The sequence below is a fragment of the Carassius carassius genome, chromosome 40, assembly GCF_963082965.1.
Source record: "Carassius carassius chromosome 40, fCarCar2.1, whole genome shotgun sequence".
NCBI classification, from domain to species: Eukaryota; Metazoa; Chordata; class Actinopteri; order Cypriniformes; family Cyprinidae; genus Carassius; species Carassius carassius.
This window is the reverse complement of record NC_081794.1, coordinates 19,684,625-19,708,731: the sequence shown is the minus strand read 5'-3', so window position 1 is coordinate 19,708,731 and position 24,107 is coordinate 19,684,625. Positions and strand designations below refer to the sequence as shown.

The following is a 24,107-nucleotide window of genomic DNA, read 5'->3' as shown; positions in this document are numbered from 1 at the left end:
TTTCTCCTGATAACCCCGAAAAGACCTTAAATTACACTTTCAGTTTTAATCGTACAGATAAGAGCAATACATCAATCGAATCTGTAAAGGGTCTACTTTTTTTTGGATACAGACATAATGACAACAAAACTTTGTGCACTTATAAAATAAAGATAACAAACAAGGTGTGCTGTCTGCAGCCTTTGTCTGCGCTTATCTTCATTTACAAACAAGTCATTAAAATGAACTGTAACTCCGTGAATACTCAACGAAAATACATGGGGGAGATATCTATAGAAAGCTTGACATGTCTATTTTTAAACTAAACAAGTGCCGCCGAAAACAGATATTCTGTGATAAAGTAATCCATATGAAAACAACGCGATGTCTGTATTTCAAGTCTCCCTTCATTATATCTAATTTGACCACGCCCCCTGCGCTGAACGCGCTATTCAGATTCAAACTGAAGTGCGCGGCTTGAATACGCCCATAACAGAAGAAAAAGCAGCGAGCCTGTTCTTCAAGTGTTTATTTTACTGTTTGCTTCGCGATGAGAGGAATAAGACATAATTCACCCCAAAAAGATGTCATGTGGTTGAGGATTTGAGAAATGGATTTCCTCAGAAAAAAAGAATGCAGCACTTTATTCAGCAGAGATCATAAACATGAGTAAGTCTCTTTTTATTTATTTATATACTTGTACTAGTTTTCACATAACGTGTAAACATTTTACTAGTTAGACTTTTTCCAAATACTTTTTCCAAACTATAATTCCTGACTAAATGTATAGTAATCAAGTGAAACATTATGAAGTTTCAATAACAATATACAATACTATACCATTCAAAAGCTTGATGTAAATAATATAAATGTAACAAATAGATAACTGTCACAAATGTAAAAACATGCTTTTCTTTCAATTTATTCCCCCTAAAAACCCAGAAAAATATTCTCAGCTCTTTTCAACATTAATAATAATGATAATAATAATAACAATAAATGTTTTTTTTTGTAGAAAATAAGATTGTTAAAAGGATTCTGAAGGATTGTGTGACTGGAGTAAGGATGCCAAACAATTTGTTTGAAAGTCAGCTTTGATTGTTTCTAATAAACTGTTTAACTTTTTTTTTTTTTTTTTACTAATTCGGATAAGGAATTTTAATTATGTGGTAATAAGAAAAATAGGTGCCGACAGATATTTTCTAACACACATCCTCTTTCAAGGCAAAAAAAAGCAGCTGTTCTTTTTGGGAGTCATACTCAGGGGCGTCGGACTGGGGGGGTAAAGGGTACCGAGTACCCAGGGCCCGAGGCAGGGGGGGGGGCCCTTAGAAGTCAGTTTTCTATACATACATATACATGCACTAACATTTGTATAGCATTTATGTACAACTAAAAAAGTTCCTGTGCAAAACTAAACTTGTAGTTAGGCGCTGGTTTGGTATAAAAAAGTCATTTTCATGCTGTGCAGGGCCCCACACCCCTCTCGAATCAATGCAAATGGTACGACCCGCAGGTCAGGTGCTTCTGCTGCGGACCCGCGGTGATTGAATCAGTTGATGAGACAGGAGCTGGAGTGAGCCGTGAAGAGTCATGTCTCTCCTTAAGAAAGGAAAATCAGGGGCTAAAAAACGAAAAGAGAAGCAGAATAAAGAGAGAAGGGCAAATGAGGGCAAGCAGTTGCTCACAAATTTTTTTGAAAAGAGAGGTGAGCTCCAAATGCATCATCAAGCATTGACATTGTTTTAACATAAATATCTACTCCCGGTAGAATAGCATACATTTATGTTTGCATTTATGAATAATATACCAATACTTTATAGTATCACACCCTTCATAGCGAGCAAACAATGTTTCTGATTATTACATGGCTTGGCTGAATTCCAATGTAGAATGCGGTCTGTTATTTCTTGATAACAGACCGCTGCGAAGTATAACAGACCGTTGCCATGAAAAACAGCGTGTTGCTATGGACGCGGAACGGACTATTTTCTTTGGCGGAAGCAATACAATCGTTTTTAAATCAATAAACTCCTTTTTAAATCAATAATTTTTTGTGGCAAATTATTTATTTATTTTGTGGGTAGCCATGTAATAAGCGGGATAATGTATAGAGAGGCGGTCGTTATAGCGAATAACAACCCCGACAGGCTGAACAGGACCCCGACACGAAGCGGAGGATAATGTAATCTAACGTTATACATTATCCCTTACGTAAATAACAGGGAGTGAGAAGCAGACGGAGCTCAACACACTGCCACTCCAGGCAGCTGCCTAAACGCTTGTCTCCTCATCTGCTGCAGTTCTCCCCACTCTCAGAGTCAGAAGTTTACATGAAAACACTGTATATTTCCCTCCATTGTTAAAATCTAACACCCGCGAAAACACAGATCGTTAGCGCCTATTTTACCGCATTGTTATGCAAATTAGCTCGCACACGCTCTTACATTAAGTACAGGATGTTCTCAGTATAATAATGCACATCTTAATGATTGAAAAATGACTTATTTTAAAACATAATTCAAAGACTGAATGTCTAGTTTGGCGGTTAGTTTACCCTGTGATTCTATAGTCTAGTCTGCATTTATTTTAAACAGACAAATAATCATCAATTATCTTGTACTTAGCCTACACTTTAAAAAAAAAGGTATTGTGACAATAAAGGATATTTAAGCAACCATTTGAAGCCATATATTTCAGTTTCAGAGTCAGACCCTGCAGCAGCAGGCCCCTCATCATGGCTAGGTGAAAGCAGTGACAGTGAGGTGGATGTGAGTGTGACAGTGAGACAAGGTGAGCTTTTTAACACTTAGTAATTAGTAATTAAGTGTTAAGAGGAAATAAGCAAAAATAGTACATTGTTATTGTACACATTTAAACTTTAAAGTGTAATTACTAATTACAGTTTAAAGTTTACAGTTTAAAGTTTAAATGTGTACAATAACAATGTACCCATTTTGCTTATTTCCTCTTGTAGCAGAGGCAGAAATAGAAGATGAGGTTGATATTCATATAAGTGATCAGAGGGAAAGTGAAGAATGTGATGAAGGTAGTCAGGAGCAGGAGGACAGAGCTGAAGAGGAAAGAGAAGAGAATGAGAGACTTAGGGATACTGGAGAGGGATTGTCAGAGGACCCAGGATTATGGCCAACAACTCTTACTGATAAGCACAGGAAAACTATTGTTCAAATACTAGCAAAAAACTGGACTTTAAAGACCTGATCAGCAAATTTGCGCATGCAAAGACCCGTCAATGGGCATTTAGTAAAAACTGACATTATTTAGTTTGTGTTTCAGACCAAAGTTTTTCTCATTTGGTATGGTCATTTTCAGAACTGCTTTACAGTATATTTGATTTAGTCCAGGTTTGGACCTGCTAGACCTTTTGTCATCTCAGTAAGTAGTACTTTCGACAATAAAACAAAAATATATTAATCAGAGTGTGGCCTATTTTGTTTACATTTTAAGTGTTTTTATGATAAAAATGCAATACCTTACCCATTGGTATCACTATGGTATTGGGGGCCCAGCAAGATGGTTTGTACCCAGGGCCCAAAATTTGGTGCTACGCCCCTGGTCATACTGGAAAGAAAAAAAACCCTCTGAAATAGAATGAGGGCAATGGGGATTTCCATTATCTTTACACCTTGTTGTGATCAGATTGTCTTCCCCACTTCATGTGGAAATTGGTTACTGCTAGAAAGAGGTCACCTATCTATCACTTTATATTCCGGTGGCGCATCGATTTAATGCTCAAATCACATGCGCAAACATGCCCACAGAAGCGGGTCACGTATTCTGGTTAATCTTGATTATGTTCCATACTCATGATATGTATTTGTTTGCTGAGTGCAATCAGATTTGATTTTCACAGACTGCTTCTCATTTTCAGAAGGGCGTCAGTGATTAGGATTTCAGCGCGTGCACTTATCAGGTTTGTAAGCAAGACCTGAAAGGAGAGAACTGATTGGTAATGCATACTTGAGCAGTATGGGATCAAACAAAGTTATTAGATGGAACAGCATCGCCCCCAGCCTGTAAAGCCTGCAATTTGGAGATGTTGGCAGAGGAAAATTTCCTATGTCCATGACACATGAGCCAACCTTTGGTGTACCTCACACACACATCATTGTCACTTCCTAGCATTTTTTGAGGTCTGAGGCATTATGAAGTAATGATATTCTGGTTAAATTTGCTGAAAAATAAGTAAAAAAAAAAAAAAAAAAAAGTTTAATGAATGAATGATGTAATTATTACTATTTTCGTTAGCAATACTATTTTATTCTTGACAATAATTACAATAATATGGGGTGGGGTACCATTGCACAGTCTAGAAAATACAAGTTAAAACAAGAAAGTTATTGAGAGCTACTTCAGAGAAGCTCATTTAAGGTGCACTGACCCGATACATTGTTGAAACTCGATTATGTTTAATAGAGCAAAGGCAAGCTTTGAATTAAAAGCACTGGTCATTGGACTTGTGGTGAATTAACATAATGTTTTCACTGGAACTTAAAAGGATTGTTTAATTATATTTTAATGAAAAGTAAAGTTGCCTGTCTGTCTGAATGCCAGTGGCCAGATGCTCTAATCAATCTTTTTTTTTTTTTTTTTTCAATAAGAGACCAGACAAAAATTATTCTTTTGGGATAGAGCTGCTTAGAGTCCGTGTTTAGGTGTTAAACCCCCTGCAGCAGATAATAAACTCTCCATTTGCAATAAAGTCTTTAAATTAAATATGTGTTCTTGACATTAAGCCCTAGTGTGTGCGATTAATTCTATTACATGCGTTCAAGACCTAAACCTGGAATTCCAGAGGACCTCATTAATGAGGTTTTTAATAAGGATTAGGATGTCAGGGTTTCAGTGCCTTTCAGTCAAAGCTTACCTACCACACAAACAAATCTTATTATTTCTTCATTTGTTATTTTCTGTGGTGCAATAGCAGTGTGAAGGAGACAAAGTGCTCCCTGTTGATCTAGAATGAGTTTCTCTGTGAAGGGGCGTTACTTCACTGTCACAGCAGGCACAGGAAATGCAGAGGTAATGAACGGCGACAACGAAAGGTCATGTCGCCCAGCCCACAAACCAGACGCCGATAAAAAAGTGGCCACAGTCTGAGAATGATAAGGTGGCCAAAGACTTGCACAAACTTTCACATTCTTGATATTTGCATTTAAACTTAAGGGAACCCCAAAGTTCATCCCCAAAGATTTGCTCAGTATTTACTCACCCTCATGAGGGTCCATACCTGTATGAGTTTATTTTCTGTGGGACACGAAAAGAGGTTATTTAAAATTATATTTACACAGCTCAATGACAGATTATATGTTTATCTGTTAAGGTCTAAAAAGCACTATGAGGTAGTCTATGGTATTCCAATGTGGATCTTCCTCTCCAATGAGCTATTAATTAGAGAACTGCTACAACCAGATCATTGATTTAGTGGGTTGAACTTGAGAACCAAATCAGTGAATCATCAACTCAAGTTAAACTCACTGACTCACTGAACTATTCACAGCAGCAACTTACTGAGTAGGGATAAAATACAGGTGCATCTCAATAAATTAGAATGTTGTGGAAAAGTTCATTTATTTCAGTAATTCAACTCAAATGATGAAACTCGTGTATTAAATAAATTCAATGCACCCAGACTTAAGTAGTTTAAGTCTTTAGTTGTTTTAATTGTGATGATTTTGGCTCACATTTAACAAAAACCCAACAATTCACTATTCACTCAACAAATTTGAATATTTTATAAGACCAAATAAATGATAGACCAATTTGCAGGTGTTTTGAGCTGATAAGCTGATTGGCATGTCACCATATTCTTATTTGTTGAGAGAGTGAATTGGTGGGTTTTTTGTTAAATGTAAGCCAAAATCATCACAATTAAAAGAACCAAAGACTTAAACTACTTCAGTCTGTGTGCACTGAATTTATTTGATACACAAGTTTATTAAATAACACAAATAGCGAAAAATAACACAATTTGAGTTACTGAAATAAATGAACTTTTCCACGATATTCTAACTTATTGAGATGCACCTGTACGTTAAAATGATTACATTATATTATGTTACATTTTATATTTATTGTAATTTTTAGGAATATATTGTTACAGTATATAATTTTTTTTTCGGCACATGAAAGTAAGTCATATTGTTTTGGAACAACACAAGGATGAACAAATTATGACAGAATATTCATTCTTTAACAAAATTTTGGCAATTCTCCTCACCTCACCTATCATTCATTTCTTTAAAGAGACTGAAGAAGCACATTTACATAATATGGCATCTTATCTTATTATTCACAGACGGAATGCTTGTTATTAGAGCAAAATTATGAGGTGTAAGCCAACATCATGAATATAGCCTCGAGCAGAACATATCCCAAAATGTGAAGATAGCAATGTCAAATGTAAACACAAATAAACAGCTTTTTGGCAGGGAGACAAAAGGCTTCTAGACAATTGTGAGAACACACAGCACATTTACAAATGAAAAATGGGTCACTGAGGCAAATTTATGGATGGAAAGCTCATTATAGCAAAATTGTGCTTGAAAAACGACCTCCCAGATTGTTCTTTCTTGCAACCGTACAGATTTATTCTTGTCCTCAGCTGACAGTGATGCATATGTACCAAACTTTCTTGAAAACACACCAATATTTTCTTATTTATTCACCAGTGAATTCCTAGAAAAAAAAAGTTATTTGTTAAACTTGTTATTGATTGGATTTTGATTTAATTTTCTTACAAGAAAGCCTAGGTAGATATCTACAGAACATCCCATGCTCTCAATATGCTCTGCAAAAATACATATGAGCCATGACATGCCTGTTACCTCACATTGTATCACAACAATTTTGCAGTGAGATTACAGCTGGCACACAGACAGGTTATGGATTTTAGCCACTCCTGAGCTCCTTAAGCCTGATTTTCCTCTTCCCAGAAGCCTGTCCTCGACACATGGAGCTTGGTAGAGATTGGTGACAAGCCTTTCACTTTAGTCTTGGCTGTAGCTGTGGCTCAGACGGGTTTTAGATGGCTGCCCTTTACTTTCCATCCTGAGAGGTGGTGGAGAGCGAGATGGGAGACACTAGCACACCTCTGTAAGAGAGGACGTTAATCTGTCACCAGCAGATCCAGCTAGTGTCCTAAATCTGCTAAAGAGCAACTCACGAATTAGTGTGTGTCTTTGAGTTAGCATGCCTAGTTTCATTTGTGTGTGTGTGTGTGTGTGTGTATGTGTGTGTGTGTGTGTGTGTGTGTGTGTGTGGCATGCTACTGAGGTCCTGTCCCTCTGAGCACACTCTCATCTTCAATTATTTTAGCTCAGTCATCCTGAATGTCGCTGACAGGATCAACATTGCTCAAGCAAATGTCAGAATCACAAATGTCGCTCACAAAGACAACGTTGTCTTTATTTATGCAAAACAATTTTAAAATGCCAGAGAGCATCCGTTTTTTGGCAGCGAGGTTACGCGAAAAAAAACTATGCAGTTGGCCGGATGAATAGAAATGCAGAAGTGCTGGGCCAGAGATGGAACATGTAGGGATTGTTTGATCAGGCAAAGATGTGAGTGCTGATGGCTGCCAAAGTCCAGCGCCCGAAGCGCTTGTGTTCCTCCACGCAAGAGGAAGCACAGAGCCTCTGAATGCCAGGTTTGTTAACGTTGCCTGAGAAATGCTTTCTGATCGACAGCCTTGCCTCATTGCTGCTTGAAAATCTGAAGATTTTTTATTATCATACACCTTGAGGAATTGTCAAATAATCATTTTTTTTCCTTGATTTGTTTGCTTGGTCTTCAGGCCTTCACAGGTGCTGCTAATTAATGCACCAGATGCTTAAAAGTGCTGCTTTGGTCTGTCTAATTGTCTAACATACTTCCCAGCAAAGCGAAGGGGGAATGCCTATAGTAAAATCCCAGGAAAAGTAAAAAAAAAAAAAAAAAGACCCAAAACTCAGCTCAGACAGACGGGTTTCCCCTGAGTGGTCTTACATCTGCCTGTCTTACTCTGTACAAGCATTATCAGCCAAGCAGCAGCCGCATGAAACAATACAAGCATTTCTGTGTTGTTAATATTCTTGACTGAACCGAGATGCATCTCGTCCAGCCCCAGGATATTTTCTGCATATTCTGCAACATCGCAAGCTGTACAGTGGCAGGGGTGTTTAAGTTGAAACCATGTTTCCCAGACCTTTTGCTCCCTGCCACCCCAGGTTAGAGCATGTCACTTTTGTTTGCCTCTGTGAATATCACTCACGGGGATGTGTAGAAGCCTGCTTGTGCCTTGTGAAAGAGGGAGCTGAAGACAAACTTTTTGAGGACATTTCAGGGAGACACAAAATGGCATGGTTCTTGTTGACACAGTAAACATATGCCACACACTTGAAGATTAAATGATGGCTGCGGCAAGTTTGAGCCCTTCAGCTTTAACAAGTTAAATACGATTAAATAACAACTCTGTCATCAACACTAGAAACAGGCTGACACTATAAATTAGCAGCCACCTGTGAATTCCTGGCCTTGTTATCATTCTGTAATGCTTAAAAGAGGTTAAACTAATGTTAGCATATACTCTATACAGCCTGTAATTTCATTGAAAGCTTCCTTTGGCACACGTGGCCTGCTTGAAGATATAGTTTCATCTTTGTTTACTGAGAGAAAACAGTGAAAAACAATATTGACTCAATCAGAGCAAGTGTAATTCTGTTATTCCAGTTTCAAGTAAAGAGACGTCCATCACACAGATAAGGTGGCTGCAGATAAAGCATTTGTTTTTGTCTTAAAGAAACAAAAGATAAAAAGTGCAATTGATTAGGACTTCAACATGGTCAGTACAGCCTCCGGCACTAAAATTTCTATGAAATCTTGATTAGAGTCTTACAATAACAACCTTAATAACTAGATTGAATTAAGAAAAATTCTGCACTGTTCCTATGGAGAAAAAGTGAATTCAGGAACAGTTAACTTGTCAATGAAATGCATTGATTTTTAGAGAGATGAACCAAAAACTCTGAATCCGTGGAACGATTTTCTTTTGCAATGGGGCCTCTGAGGCTTCTTAGCAACATTTACCATCTCGTTGGCAACAATGCCCATCGCTCTTATTTTCACATGCTTTCTGGGATTGAGTCGAATCCAGTGGGCACTTGACCCACAAATACGTCAAGTTACCATGGTGAATGTCACCACAGAGATGCAGAACCTATGCATATCTCATCGGCACATTGATTCCATCAGTGTCCACCTCTATCCTTTCCTGCAGGGGCATAGCAAATTAAATAAAATGGCATGATGAATACATCAAAGCGACTTGATTAAAAAGGAAAGGATTAACCAGAGTCTATATATAAAGGCTGAGAGACTGAGGAATGATAGGAAAGACAATATCGCAATTTAACGGAATTACACTTATTGCCCTGACTGCAGAGGGGCCATGTAAATGATATTAAGGAGGATAAGCTTTTAAACACCTCTGAGACAGACTGCCGCTCTCACAGCTTCATTGGATTATCTCGCCATATCTGATGAAAAATTAGATATTCATGCTTTCATTGTAAAGAGGCAGACACTGGCAGTTCAGTTTTGGTGTCTTTGCACGTGTGCCGGCTTGCGTCATTGTAATGTGCCGTGTAAGTGAGATGATACTTGTGAACATATGCGCACTTTCACGCCAGATCGCACCGACACCTACCTGAACAATCCATCACCATTGACCTAAAAACAACCACAGAATGTGATGTGTGTCAAAACGTCATTTAGTTCCCAGTGACACCTGTGTGATCGCTAGTCTGACAGGAACAGTTCAATGTTGTGTGAGTAATGGGAGCGGAGCACTGCTTTATTTACCCAACTGTGATCACCCTTTTCTCAGAGCCTCACGCAATAGCACCTGTGTGTGTGTCAGAGCTGTGAAGTCACATGTGAAGATGGCCATCAATGTCTCTAACTTATTTCTCTCCCTCCTTCCATGTGCTCTTCAAACGGTCACTGATCCTCACACTGGTAGATAGACTCCACAAAAACTGTTTTGTGATACAAAGCCATGTTTCCTCTTATCTCTAACCAGTGCTCTGCCATGACAATGCCGTCGTCAGGAGAACTCCCGGTTGAGTATTTGTGCTTCCGCAAGTAAAAGCTTAGGGGGACTTATCTACTCATGCGTGATTACCATTTTAATAGGTTTATTTTCAAGTCAAGCTTTTGTGGTTTAAAGAGCATGTGAAAAGTAGAAAAACTCTTAGTTTAAAAAGCCCAGGGTAAATGTATGGCTCCTGAAAGAAAATACATTTATTCTTTACTGTCTTGTTCGTTTCTATACAATGCAGTATTTCATATGTGGGGTTTTATCCAACCATGGGCACTTTTACTGCACTGTTGAATGTTAAGAACATAAAGTCTCTTTATTTTCAAAAAACACATTTTCACACTTTCTCTAGATAGCTTTCTTCTTCTTTTTTGTCCTGAAATCATGAATGCGTTTAATGTAATGGGAATGGGGGTGAAAATGACATTTAATGGGAGGAAAAAAATGCACAGATTTGATTTAAAAATATGATTAAAAATGACTACAGTTTAATACTGTTTAATATATGTGTATACATATATAATATTGTTTTTTTTTATATATGTATAGCGCTATAATATAATGGATATGATGCATAATGGTTGTAGCAATATAATACAAATATTTCTCATTGTTTGGAGTGGTGGAAATGAGGCTACTGTAGAAGAGTCATGGTATTTGAACTCATTGTTTGAATATTAGAATAACTGATTTTCACACAATAATGGATATGGTTTATGTATATTTCATTATTTGCTTAGATTATCATAATTTAATATGAAATAATTAATTTTATGATGGATAGTTTCAGAGTTTAATATTGCAAGTCTGGGTCTGGGACAAGTGTACCAGTATGTTAATAAAACAGTATGTCAATAAAAATTATCCATAAATGCCATTTGAAAAGTACTTAAATTAAATAATGAAGTTTTGGTAAAATGTTTCCAAGACTTTTCATGCAGTCTTCATATATATATATATATATATATATATATATATATATATATATATATATATATATATTTATATATTTATATATTTAGCTTTTAATCTGTTCATCTGAACAGATGTCAACCCCTGGGACATAAACAAACAAACAAAAAATACTTGTTGAAGAGATGAACTGGGTCTTGTTTGTGTACTGAATTTGATAAGCGAGGCTGTCTTGCAAACAAACATCTTGAATGGTGAAGCAGGCATCAGTCAATGTCATTCAACAAATAAAATTATTCTGTTGCAATGCCCACTTTCCCCCTCCCATTCTACAAACCCAGACAAATACATATGAATATATATTGGCCGTTTGATAATAGAGAAGCCAGGTTTTTCTTAAACAGCACTTTTTTGACAGGGATGCTGGGTAAGGAACAATTGAACAGAGACTGTTTCCAATACATGCCTTATTTTAGCCTCCCTATCCATCAATAATACTAGAGGATGTCAGAATCAGATTGCACCTTATTTGTGGAGGAAAGTTGTCACAGGATCTTGAGGAGGGATGACAATATCTTTGTGTCAATGTGTGTTTGTACAGTATGTGGGTGTGTGAATGTGGGTAGTATATGCAGCACCCACATGCAAGCCACAAGCTCAGTCTGTTATGTGGGAACTGTTTGACAGGGAGGAAAATAATACCACCACGCACATCCCACTCACAGACAAACTTCTCTGCACAAACAAGCTCACCTGTTTATTCCAACTTACATCCACATACCTTCAAAGCTGAATTCTACGCCAACAGAATCACCAAATGCCACTGCAAAAAAATTATTGTTTTCAAAGTGGTTTCCCTCAAGAAACTCTGCCCATCTGTTATTAGGCAGGAAAGTGAGTGCCCCGCCTTTTAACTCATGCCATTGGCTAAGCCACTGTTGCTGTGCGAGGCTGGTCGAAATTCTCAAACAAACAGAGCAATGTTTTGATAAGGCCATAGAGACACAGTGTTTACACTTTTCAGGGAAATCGCCCCACTAATGGCTTACTTTTAGTCATCTCTGCATATTAAGTTGGGACGAGAGTATTTTAACATTGAAAAAATTACACACTTCAGCTTTAATTAACAAGCTGGGCGGTAGTCAAATGCGAGTCCTGCTCACTGCCTTGGCCTCCTTGAGGGAAGATATAATCTTTCTCTCCTTTCTCTCTAGCTGTAATTTAACCAACGGTGGGCAGGATCATTGATGCCAAGCAACATGTCCTTGAATGATAATGAAAAGCCATGAAGCAGATGCAGAAATTCTAGTTTACAATGTTGTTTACTCTGTAGGCACCTCAAATGTCATAAACACATGCACACACATTGATTTTCCTTTCCTTCGATACAAAGTAAACAATGATGCATGAAATAATTAGTATATAATGTATGCCTAAAAACTCTACTTTATCGTCTAACAAAAAAGGGGAGAAAGGGGAGAAACAAACAAATAGGCTGCTGACAGTCATGGACGAGTCGGTGTTAACTAGACGGTGAGCAAACAGAGAGCAAGGGAGCAGGAGATGAGACCGCACTTCATGCTCCTCACCAGTTTCCGTGACTGTCATTACAGTCTAACCGTGGTTTTCCCTCTTTGCAGTCATTTTACAGACTCTTCTTCCCTGTTTCTTTCTGCAAACCTTAGTCACGCTTCTCAGACACATAGACAGGACTGAGTCTAGGCAGATGTCACACACACACTGCAGATGAAGCCAGATGAAACAACATCAAGAACATTCTGCTAAGGGTTTATTTGATGCTTCTCAGTCTGTATGCTTGTTGTTTTCTTTTGTGAAGCATCATTATCATGGTAAGCCCCATCAAAATTATGTTAGTGTTGCACAGGAGAGAAGTGATCACAGAGGCACATCTCAGAATTGGGCAATTTTCTGGTAAACACGCTGAATAAAAGGCACAACGCTGCTGGTGAATGGAGATGAGTCTGTGTTTGCAGCATCGAAGGTGTAACGTATATGTATTTGCGCATGGGAAAACTACAGTTGTTGGTGCAAGACTTATTTTATTACTAAAATAAATAAACGAGGAAAGGGTGAGAGAAATGGAGAGAGAGTCTGAAATGTCTGAAATGTTTTAGCTGGAGGGCAGCTGGTGTTCTTTGTGGTTCTTCTACACAGATTCAGAACACACTGTTACTTTTGGAAAAAGTCCCCTGTTTCACATAGATCTCACAGTAAGAGTCTAGTCAAATGCCTTCATCTTTTCCATACGGTCTCATAGCTCAGTGGGGATGTGACATAAATGTCAAGACTGTGTTATCTGTGCGAGTGCAGGCACCACTGAGCTCTGGACAGACCCGCCCTGTTATCCCTATTTTTCTTCTTCTTTCTTGTCAATATCACCCCTCCCTCTTTTACTTCCTCGTCCTTTTGTGCATGAGGCTAATTTATAACATTTCTGGATATCCTGATTTCTAATGCTCAATGAGTCAACCTCTCTGTGAAAATGACATAATGATGGATGGACACGTGGACGTCCTTCTAGAATTATTTTAAACATTTCCTACTAATTAGATGATGCTGTTTTTATGACTTATATTAGTTTAGATATTGCATAGGATATTTGGACTCTTAAATTTTTTTGTCACACCACAGGACTATTTAAAGAATTAGTTCACCCCAAAATGAAAATTATATCCTTTATCACACTACATAAAAAAGAAACTTAGAATTTTTTTTTTTCATACAATGAAAGTATAATATATTTCAGGGACCACTGACTCTGACCACTGTTTTTGTATAGACAAAAACAATATATCTTCTTTTGTGTGAGTAAATGATGACAGTATATTCTATATTCCCTGAAATATACACTATCTCACCAAGGCTTCATTTATTTTTTAAATATCCAAAATACAGTAATACTGTGAAATGTTCTTAATATATAGTGAAGCCGTGATGTCAAAGCTAAATTTTAAGCAGCAGATACTCTAGTGTTCAGTGTCAAATGGTCCTCCAGAAATCTCTCCAATATGCTGATTTAGTACTGAAAAACATTTTCTATGATTAGCAGTGTGGAAACAGGTGTGCTGCTTAATATTTTTATTGAAACCGTGATTTTTTTTTTTTTCAGAATTCTCTGAACAAAAACAGCAATGTTGTTTTTAAATAGAGATATATATGTTACAAATGTTTTTAACTTTGTCCAGTAAAATAAGAACATCCTCTAACCTAATTATATATATATATATATATATATATAAAATACTGATGACACCCAGATAATTTATATTTCTGTACTGAAATGTTCTTCTTCCTTTGCAGGTGCAAAGAGGGTTACCGTGGACTTCGTTGTGACCAGTTTGTCCCAAAGACAGACTCCATCTTATCTGACCCAAGTATGTATTTTTGTCACTATATGTTTTCTTCGAAGGAAAATATGAGGGAATCTTTTTAATATCATGGAATACATGGACTGAGTTAACACATATTTTAACACATAACACAACAGTTATTTCCATTCCTACTAGCATGAACAAAGCCCTTCACAACAAAATGCTTTCATGAAACAGCAAACCAAAGATGAGAGAACATAATTTACCTGTTGTTTACTTGCTTTCCAGTCTTAGTTTTAGAAGTTTCCCGCCTCTCTAGCATCAGGTGAGTCTCTTAGCCTCCAGGGCTGAGAGTTCTCTGCTGTTTTCTCAGAACCGGGTATTGCTTAAGTAGTTAATTATACCTCCCGCTCTAAGTGCTTAAATTGCCGTCACCCTACAATGCCACACTCTCATGAAAAACAGAAAGCATTTGCATATGCTATTTTCTCTATGGGAAAGCTGATCTGTAACTCTGCTAGAGAAGGATTTTGTTTAGCATGACTGATCTAGTGCGTAACCCGTTCACTTTCATTGTCCTGCTAGACAATGTGATTGCAGATTCTAACAAGGCTCAAAGTGGCTATGAAATGTTATCAAGTTACCATTTTTTCATGAGGAGTACATTTCCCCGGCCATTACGAAAGTCCCTGAATGAAAGTAATTGCTTTGCTAATTTTAGGTCGATGCTAAAGTCATTAGCAATTTCTGTGCTAGATGAGTGTTTCACAGGTTAAAACAGGACTGTGGAGCACAAGTAGCCAAAGGGAAAAGCTGCCAAAGATAGATGTTTGCTTTCTCATAGGTTGGTATTGCAGAGATTTGTGAAAACTCACAAAGCCTTGATTCATAAAACCTTCTTCCTGTGACTCAACTTTCCGAGAGCTATTATACCGATATGAAAGGAAGTCACAGCCAAAGAAAGGAGAGAAAAGAGCTGTCCAGCACACCGATGAATCTGCAGTGAGGCTGTTTCTCAGAATGGCTTGCGTTGTATGATTTGTCTAGCTTTTGGGGAGTGATCTTTTACAGCATGCGAGACAGCAACCTAAACTCCAATTTAGTGCACTTTGAGTTGCTGACCCCACTGAGTGGCTGGTAATGGGATCTTTCTGTAGCCTTTCTGCCAAGGCCCACTTTGCATCCCTGATGCTTCTCTTTCAAATCGGATTTTCTCAATGACAGCAGTCATATCCCTGCTATCCATCGTGCCCTGAGATGGAGCCCTCATCTCTAGCAGTGCCATCATCTTCTTCACGGATCCACCTACACAATCCTGCTGGTATTTCCCCCTCCACCCTCCTGTTGACACCATTTAGCACTAAGGCAATTTTAGACCAGTTCTATGGCAAATCTGCTAAATGTGGGTGAAGCTATCTCTCTCTCTCAAACTATTTTGGTCTATAAAGCTAATTTTGCACTTCTTGACAACTGTGCGGGGGTGAATTTTATTTTATAACTCATACGTTTAAATTATATTATAATTAAGGGCTTGGCCACTTGAGTGACAGGTGGATTGCCGCTGCTGACACTGCTGTTGCGCTAGGTGGGCGTGGTTTCAGCAACCAGCTCCCGCGTCTTTGCCCATTTTCAATTATCCGGGAGTGACGCGTGGTGATGCGCTGCTAATGGAAACAGCAGCCTCCACCCACTTTGAGCTTCAAAAATGCTCTTCGGAAGCCTACGGGTGACGTCACAGACACTACAGCCATGTTTTTATACAGTCTATGGCTTTTCATCCATCTATACATCACTTATAGAGATGAACCAGTTAATACAGATTATGCTCGAATTACAATCCATTCCTGCCATAAAAACAAAAACAATAGGCTTTGGAGCGGCCTGCATGAGGAGAAATCACAGTGCTCAATATAATGTTTTCAATGTATCTTTATTCCACCCTGCAGAGGCCATTGTTTGTATTTCCCCATTCCTAGTTTGAGCCTGATATGTATGGCCCAGTGCATCTTTATTCACTTAACCCACCAAATGAGCCACAAATCACCCCCTGGGGGCGGCTTGGCTTTATCTGCCACCTAGTCTTTTGTCCCCTGAGCTTTTTCACAATATATCTCTGCTCAACACATGAGCACAAATCATCCGTTGACCGTCGTTTTTGTCTCCATATCGACTACCACATAAGAGATGCTCCAAAGAGCCTTGCTTCTGCTTGGCCCTTACATCCCCCAGCTCCCTGGCATAAGAAAACACTACAGTGTGTTAGAAGAGTAGTTTAGCCAAAATTGAAACCATTTTCTCACCTTCATGTAAAGGCACAACCTTAAAAGCTTTCATTTTTTCTTCCACAGAACACAAAGGGAGAAAATTTGTTTTTATGCTCTTTTGGGGACTGGTGTTTTCAATGTTTCATCAAAAGTGGTATATATGTATCATGCACTTTGCATTATATTTCATTACTTTTTAAAGCCAAATTATAGCTTTTTGAAAAAAAAAATGAACATAAATCAAAACTTCATGATTAGACAAGTAGTGTTGTCCAATTCACAAATCTACTCTTTTAAATCAAATCTTTTTAGTGATTTGGTTAACAAACATTATCTAAATGATTTGATCATGAATTTTACAGAAACAATTTTTTGTGAGTAAGTGATGACAGAATATTAAGTTTGGTTTGGTAAGTGAAGCCGTTTTCCAAGCTGTGGAAAAACCGGGGTTCAGCCGGTGGCTCAAGGGAGACGGATTTCACGTCTGGCTTGCTCATGGGACATCGGCCCCTCTCATTTAGGTATTTATCTCTCAAGCATTAGGCTATGTAAGTAAGCAGCACAAAGGAGATTTCGTCTATTGCTCCAACTAACGGAAGGATTAAGGATTTGATTCATTTTTGTAGTTCTTTCACTCAGTCTCTGCGCGACTGACGTTGATGCAGTGTGCTGGGTCCCATTTCTCTTCACCGGCATAAATGTCTCCCAAGGGTGACGGGACAACGGATGGAAGGCTGTGGTTTATGGGAGCAGTACATCAGGACCTTGCTGCCAGGATTCGAGGAATGCATGCATATCCGTGCTTAATGACTTTGTGTGTGTGGCTCATAACAGCACAGCGATTATGACTGGATGAATGTGGCAGTTATTGTGGGCAATCAGAGGCAGCCGCAGCATGCATGGGCCAAGCAATGCTGGCAGTAGGGAAACGACAGAACCGCTGGATCGTCGCCTGGGCTTTTTGTCTCACAGAGCCGTGTTTTATTTGAAAAAATCTCACCCGATCCCACAAAACACTGTGAATTCAAAAGGCCCGCAGGAGAGACAGTGTGTTCAAATCTCGGGTAGGAGTATTACCAACAATTCTGCTTACATTAGCATTTAAAACAACCTTTAAGCGATTCCTCGTACTTCATTGTGCCTGTACTATGGTGCTGCTTCCAGTAAACAAGGGTTCTGTCCTTATTTCGCCACAAACTTAAATCAAAAGCAGGAATTGGCTAAAACTACCTTTCCTTGCATTCTCATTAAGAACTGCTGCACGACATTTCTGCTCATTATTTTCCCACAGATCATGCTTAAATTGTCGCATGAATATATGTAAAAATGTGGCGTTGAAAAATTGAGGCTACTATGTAGCGATTCATCATTTGACAGAAGGATTTCTGTCAGTGTGTTTGATTTCAGTTTTTTCCCCTCTAAATATGTCCACTAAAATAATCATTCTCGGGCAAGCCGCAGTCTATTTAAAAACCTTAGACCACCTCTGTCAGAAAAGCAATTAAGTGTGAGGGTTTCATTTTAATTTAAATGAGATTATATTACAGTGGCGTGAAAAGAGGACTATTCAAATGAAAAGAGCACAAGTGTTCTTCTCTTTATCAGGACCAGCAGTTCTGAGGCTTCAGCAGGATAGAGGAGAGAGAGAGAACAAGAGAGAGAGAGAGAGAGAGAGAGAGAGAGAGAGAGAGAGAGAGAGAGGGAGTGACTGCATTTAGAAAGGCGATTTGCTTGTGCCGTGCTCTGCTGGAGAACACTTCCTTAAAGAGGAGGCATATGGGTTGAAGACAATTATAAGCATCTCCTGGGCATTACAGTTGACATAGAGGCATTTCTAAAGCCCGCCTCTGACTAAATCCAGCTTCTCTAGGGGAGCCTATATCTTTTCTACAGGCAACTAACAGGCCTTTATGTGCTTTCGATTATAAACTGCTTCACCCTCTTCATATCGTGGCTGCTCGTATCTCGGGTAATCAAGAGAAACCTATTTTTGTTTCTGAAACGAAGCCGCTACAGAATCTTTTCTCTTTCTGAACAATGAGTAGTTTTAGTTGACAAAAAACGTGCTTGCTTTTTATTCACGGTTATTATCTGGGTGATTTAATATGTCTTTGTTTGTGGAAATCTGTATGATAACATCTCTCTCCTTGTTTCTGTCTTTCTCTCCGTCTGTTTAACCACTTTTCTCTTTGTTATTTCTTCCTGAAGCAGCAGATGAGCTGGGCATTGAGTTTATGGGTAAGGAAATGTATTTTTTATTATTATTTCTTTCTCCCTCATTAACATGTGCACAGAAGTGCTTGATATTAAATTATTTCGGAATTATGTAGGTGTGACATTATTCTTAATGCAATATATAAAGTTTGGGATCAGTAAGCTTTTTAATGTTTTTTAATGAAGTCTCTTATGCTCAAAAAGGCTGTATTTATGTGATCAAAAAATACGGGAAAAAAGTAATATTGTGATCTTTAATATTGGTTTCCTATATTAATACACTTTAAAATATTACTTGTTTATTTTTACTTACCCTACACTTTTGAATAGTACATTTACATTTAGCAGATGCTTTTATCCAAAGTGACTTACAAATGAGGACAATGGAAGCAATCAAAATTAACAAAAGAGCAGCAATATACAAGTGCTATGACAAGTCTCAGTTAGCTTAACGCAGTACACATAGCGAACACTTTCTTGTATAAATGATATAATAAAACGAAAACAGATAAAATTTAAAAAGAATATAACAAGTTAGTGTTAGATGGCCTTTTTATATATTAGGAAAGAGTGTAAAAGATTTTAAATAAAATTATATTTTACAAAGTAATTTTTTTTTTTTTAGATACAGCCTTGATGAGCATATAAAACATCTTTAAAAAACATTACAGTGACCCTATTATACGTTATGAAAGGTTCATATTTTGGTTTTGGGAGTCACCAACAACAGACATCCATTGCAAGGTCAAAAGCACTTTCATTGTTGTATAATATGCATTTATTTTTTACCTTATTTGCTCCAAAGCAACTCGCTCAACGATTTATTTTTCCAAACTTCTCCTTTGGGAAGTCGTGGCCTAATGGTTAGAGAGTCGGACTCCCAATTGAAAGGTTGTGAGTTTGAGTCCTGGGCCGGCAGGAATTGTGGTCGGGGGGAGTGCATGTACAGTGCTCTCTCCACCCTCAATACCACGACTTAGGTGCCCTTGAGCAAGGCATTGAACCCCCAACTGCTCCCTGGGCGCTGCAGCATAAATGGCTGCCCACTGCTCCGGGTGTGTGTTCACTGCTCTGTGTGTGTGCACTTCAGATGGGTTAAATGCAGAGCACAAATTCTGAGTATGGGTCACCATACTTGGCTGAATGTCACTTCACTTTTTCACTTTCACTTTGCGTGATGCTAATCTGCGGTGATTGGTCCATTTGGTCTCATTTTTATTACATCCTGACTGTAATGCCTAATAAAGCAGCATTTGTGAGTGCAGTGCTGCTTTGTTTACAGCCCTTACTGGGGAAACTGCTATTTTTACCGCTCCAAAAGCGTCACCTAGTGGCAAAGAATGAATTTGCATTTTCATTCAGACCAATGCTAAAAGACAGAAGTGGGTGGGCAATATAGTAATGTTTCATGTTGATGTCATGTTATGTTCATGACTGGAATTCATTTTATTCATTCAGAGTCGACTGTTTTGAGAGACAATAACTTTATACACGGTGCACTTTCAGATTTAAAACCTTAACATTTTTAAAACTGCCGGATATTTTCATTTACTTAGAGCTGTTACACACTGCATGAAAGGTAATATTCAAAAATCCATAATAGGGGCACTTTAAATATCTTACTGATCCCAAACTTTTGAATGGCAGTGTATATATAATTTGTAATTATATATTTTTTTTTTGTAATTATATTTTTTTTATATTTTTTTATTTTTTTTATTTTTTATCATTCGCTATATAATTTTAAATGTTTTCACATAGCAGAACCATTTAAATGTTCAGAAAGAATTTAAGACAGGCTCTTTCTCATATAAATTCCTATAAATTTAAACATAGCATTTTGATGATGTTCGAGAAATAAACACCCACTGGCTTCTCCTCTCGTTCTTGACCAGCATTAATGTATACAAACACACATGATGCTCTCTGTTCCTCACAGAAGCCTAATGTTCTTGAGTTTCCATGGAAACTGAGCAAAAGAAATGTATTGTAAAGGCACAGGGCAGCATCTGTATGGGCGATGCGGTCTGTGCGGCTTGTGCACATACATGTGTCTGCTAGCACTCATCTGCCCATGAAGCTATGTATGTCGCTGTTAATTAATGTGCAGCACAGAGGTGTGCACCTTGCTGAGGTTGCATGTTGCATAGCAAGTCTCTGGGGATGAGAAATATCACACAGCCCAGGGCTTAACAGATGCCTTTACCTTGACAAACCACAGACTTAAAGCAGTGTCAACAAACAGGAGCCCAAAAACTGCTGTGAAAATGGATTTTCCACATGCTTTCCCCCTTTCTGTATCCACACACCCTGCTCTACCATCCTCTCTCATGTGCCTGACAACTGAAAGCATTTCTTTAAGTGAATGAGTGAATCCTGTGAAGTTTTCCATTAGTCGTGCTTCACACGCTCGCCTCAAGATTTCCTCAAAAACTGTCCGAGAAGGAGAGATAGTTAAAGTGGAACTGATATGCATTTCTGCTTCTCGGAAATTATTGCCTCAGTGATTTTAATCTGGATGGTGAGCGAGTCCAGTTGTGGCCATTATGGAGTGGTTTCCATGAGAAAGAGAGATGGGAGGGGGGTGTTGAGTGCACGTGTGCATGAATGGTCAGCTCTGTGCATTTGTGGCATGAGAGAGCGATTCAGTCACGGGTCTGTGTTTGTGAGGGAGTCTAGCCAACTGCTCGCAGAGACTCTCCCCTAACCCGGGGCTCAGTGTCCTGTGAGGACCGGTCTTTTGGTCCCTGCTGTGCCACTAGCTGTTCTTGGTTTTCCACAGACACATGACTCTAAACAGTTTTGGATGGGCACAAAGACAAATCCATATAGGTCATCTCATGATTCTGGTGTAGAAAGAACAAAGCTCAGACCTGCATTCCTTTGAACACCTTTACAATCAATTGAATGGCAAGATATGAGTCACACAACAAATCTCAGTATCCATGTTCTGACATCTAGTAGAACTTCTCCCAGATGAATAGTAATTATGAAAATTTAGATAAGAATTGATAATCCTTTATAAATTCAAATAAATGAAAGTGTAATTTATAACCAGAAATGCAAGGTCAAGACAAAATGCAAATAGAACACTAAATTTCCCTGCATGTAACTTTATTTTTATTTTTTTTTTTGGTGTGTCCGCTTCCTGTCATTCCAATCCAAATTTCAATTCAGTAGTGCTTGTGTAGGGCCCTATGATTTCCATGATGTGGAAAATGCAGACGGAATCGCAGAATCCAGTCTTAAAAAAACTGAATTTAATGTATAACGTAGAATGTCACAGAATTTGACAGATTTTGGATGGATACAGCAAAAGTAGGTCAGTACACTTAAGCAAAACACGACACAGACGAGTGTTTGTGAATATTAAGTGACAAAAATACAATTTAGATACGAATCCTGCAAGTTCTGTGCATCTCTGTATGAATGAATGGCACAGATGCGCGATTTTGTTTATGCTCACAGGGTCTTCAGCCTCTGCCGCCTCAATATATGAGTACATGAACACATATCATATACACACAGAAACCTGGTTTAACTTGAAGAAACCATGACAGAAGTATTACTTAAATGTAATGAAATTTTTATATTATTATTATTACTATCATTATTTTTTAAAGAATATTTACCAGAATTGTATTTTATAATACATATATTGTATTTTTTTCTGTCTAGAAATGCTTAGAGATGCTTTTGATTAATAATATTTAACGAAAGCATTAAAATGGAATACAGAAAATTCATTGGATACTGAATTTGAGAAAAAATTAAATAAAACATTTCATAGGGCCTATAAAATGCAATTTTTGTAATACTTTTAATAAATTGCTGTTTAATATTGTAAGTTTCATGATTTCAATAAAATGTAATTGTAATTTAATTCATTAAACCATTACAATCCTAAAAGTCTAGATGAATTAAAATGGAACGAAATGGAATCCAGAAAAAATTAAAATGGAAAAAATAAAACAGATTTAAAATGGGCCCTATTGGTTTCAAGTGCATTTCAAGTCTGGCTGACCTTTGACATATGAATGTCTAGCTGACAGCTCCCTGCTTGTTTCCCTGCGCTCTGTCCCTGATCATTAAATCAAATGTGATTGTGCGCACGTTTGAATGCTAGTTAAAAGATAAAACTAGATGATTAGTTTTAAGATGCTAGCTTTCCAATCATCTTTAAAAATTCATATTCTCTCACACAGGGAATGTTTCCATTATTGTGACACTTTTTTTTTTTAATGTAAGATCCAATTAGCTACACAAGATTCTTTTGTTTAATCAAGATTGGCATACTGATGACTGTGAATGAAGCCTGAAGATGAGTCTGTGCTGTCTTTTCAGAGAGTGCAGAAACCTATCAGAGACAGATATTGTCCATCTTCAGCATAGCCATGGGGATCAGCCTGCTGGGAGTGGCTTGCATGGCTCTTTACTGCAAAAACAAGTGAGTCCAAATCATCCTTTGAAGCAGGAATGACTTTGTTTCAACATAACAGTTCTGAGAGTATGTTTTTTTGAAGGTAATATAAATAATAATATATAAAAAGACGGTTAAAAATGTATTGACATTGCAATTCGTATGTGGTTATGTATATGTATGGCTAGTGCCTCTTGAAATTCCTGAAAGAAAATATTGTTTAGTAGTTTAGCATAATCTTTTATTATTTATTATAAATATTTTAACAATACTGCTTCACTGCTTATTAATATTTGTAGAGCTGTTGTCTGTAAAATCAGTCATGTGTCAAGGTCTCAGGAAATAATGAATAATTTCAACATTTTCGTGACAAGGCAATGTTAGGTTGTAAAATGTCATGATGCAACTCTCAAAAAACATAATCCTCTGGTTTCACAGACATGTCTTAAACCTAGTCCCAGTCTAAAATGCAAGTCTTGGCTGTTTTGAAAAAAAGAAATTTGCACTGATTGTTCTTAAAATATGTCAGTTCTGTTGTTTTTTCTCAAGATGCACATCAGTAGTGTTTTTATCTAAGGCACATTTATAAATTAATTTAATGTCCTATTTATCTATGGCCTAATCTTGGTGTAATCTAAGCCCTGTCTGTGAAACTAGGCCAATATTTTGTATTTTTTTATTAATAATTTATTTGTTGTTAGAAAAAAAAAATAGTTTTTAAGACCTATTGATTTTTTTATTACTATATAAAACCAACATTAATAAAAAAAATAATAATAGTAAAAAAAAAAATTATAATAATAATAATACAATTCTAAGAACCCGTATCAAACTAAACTAGATTTTCAAAGATTTTTGCTTTTCTCTTATGCTTCACTGACCTAAAT

The 24,107-nt window shown here is 37.5% G+C and overlaps 1 protein-coding gene across 2 annotated transcripts in view; it reads left to right on the top strand.

Moving 5' to 3' along the window:
• The window catches only part of LOC132122322 (pro-neuregulin-3, membrane-bound isoform-like), a 154,833-nt gene that overhangs the window by 119,466 nt on the left and 11,260 nt on the right, over positions 1-24,107 (top strand). Inside the window, exons 3-5 of one of the 2 annotated variants that reach the window (XM_059532430.1) lie at positions 14,312-14,385; positions 18,798-18,824; positions 23,145-23,247. In XM_059532430.1, coding sequence (XP_059388413.1) covers positions 14,312-14,385; positions 18,798-18,824; positions 23,145-23,247 — 204 coding nt within the window. Of the gene's footprint in view, positions 1-14,311; positions 14,386-18,794; positions 18,825-23,144; positions 23,248-24,107 lie in introns of both variants that reach the window. The other variant, XM_059532429.1, reaches the window with a different exon arrangement.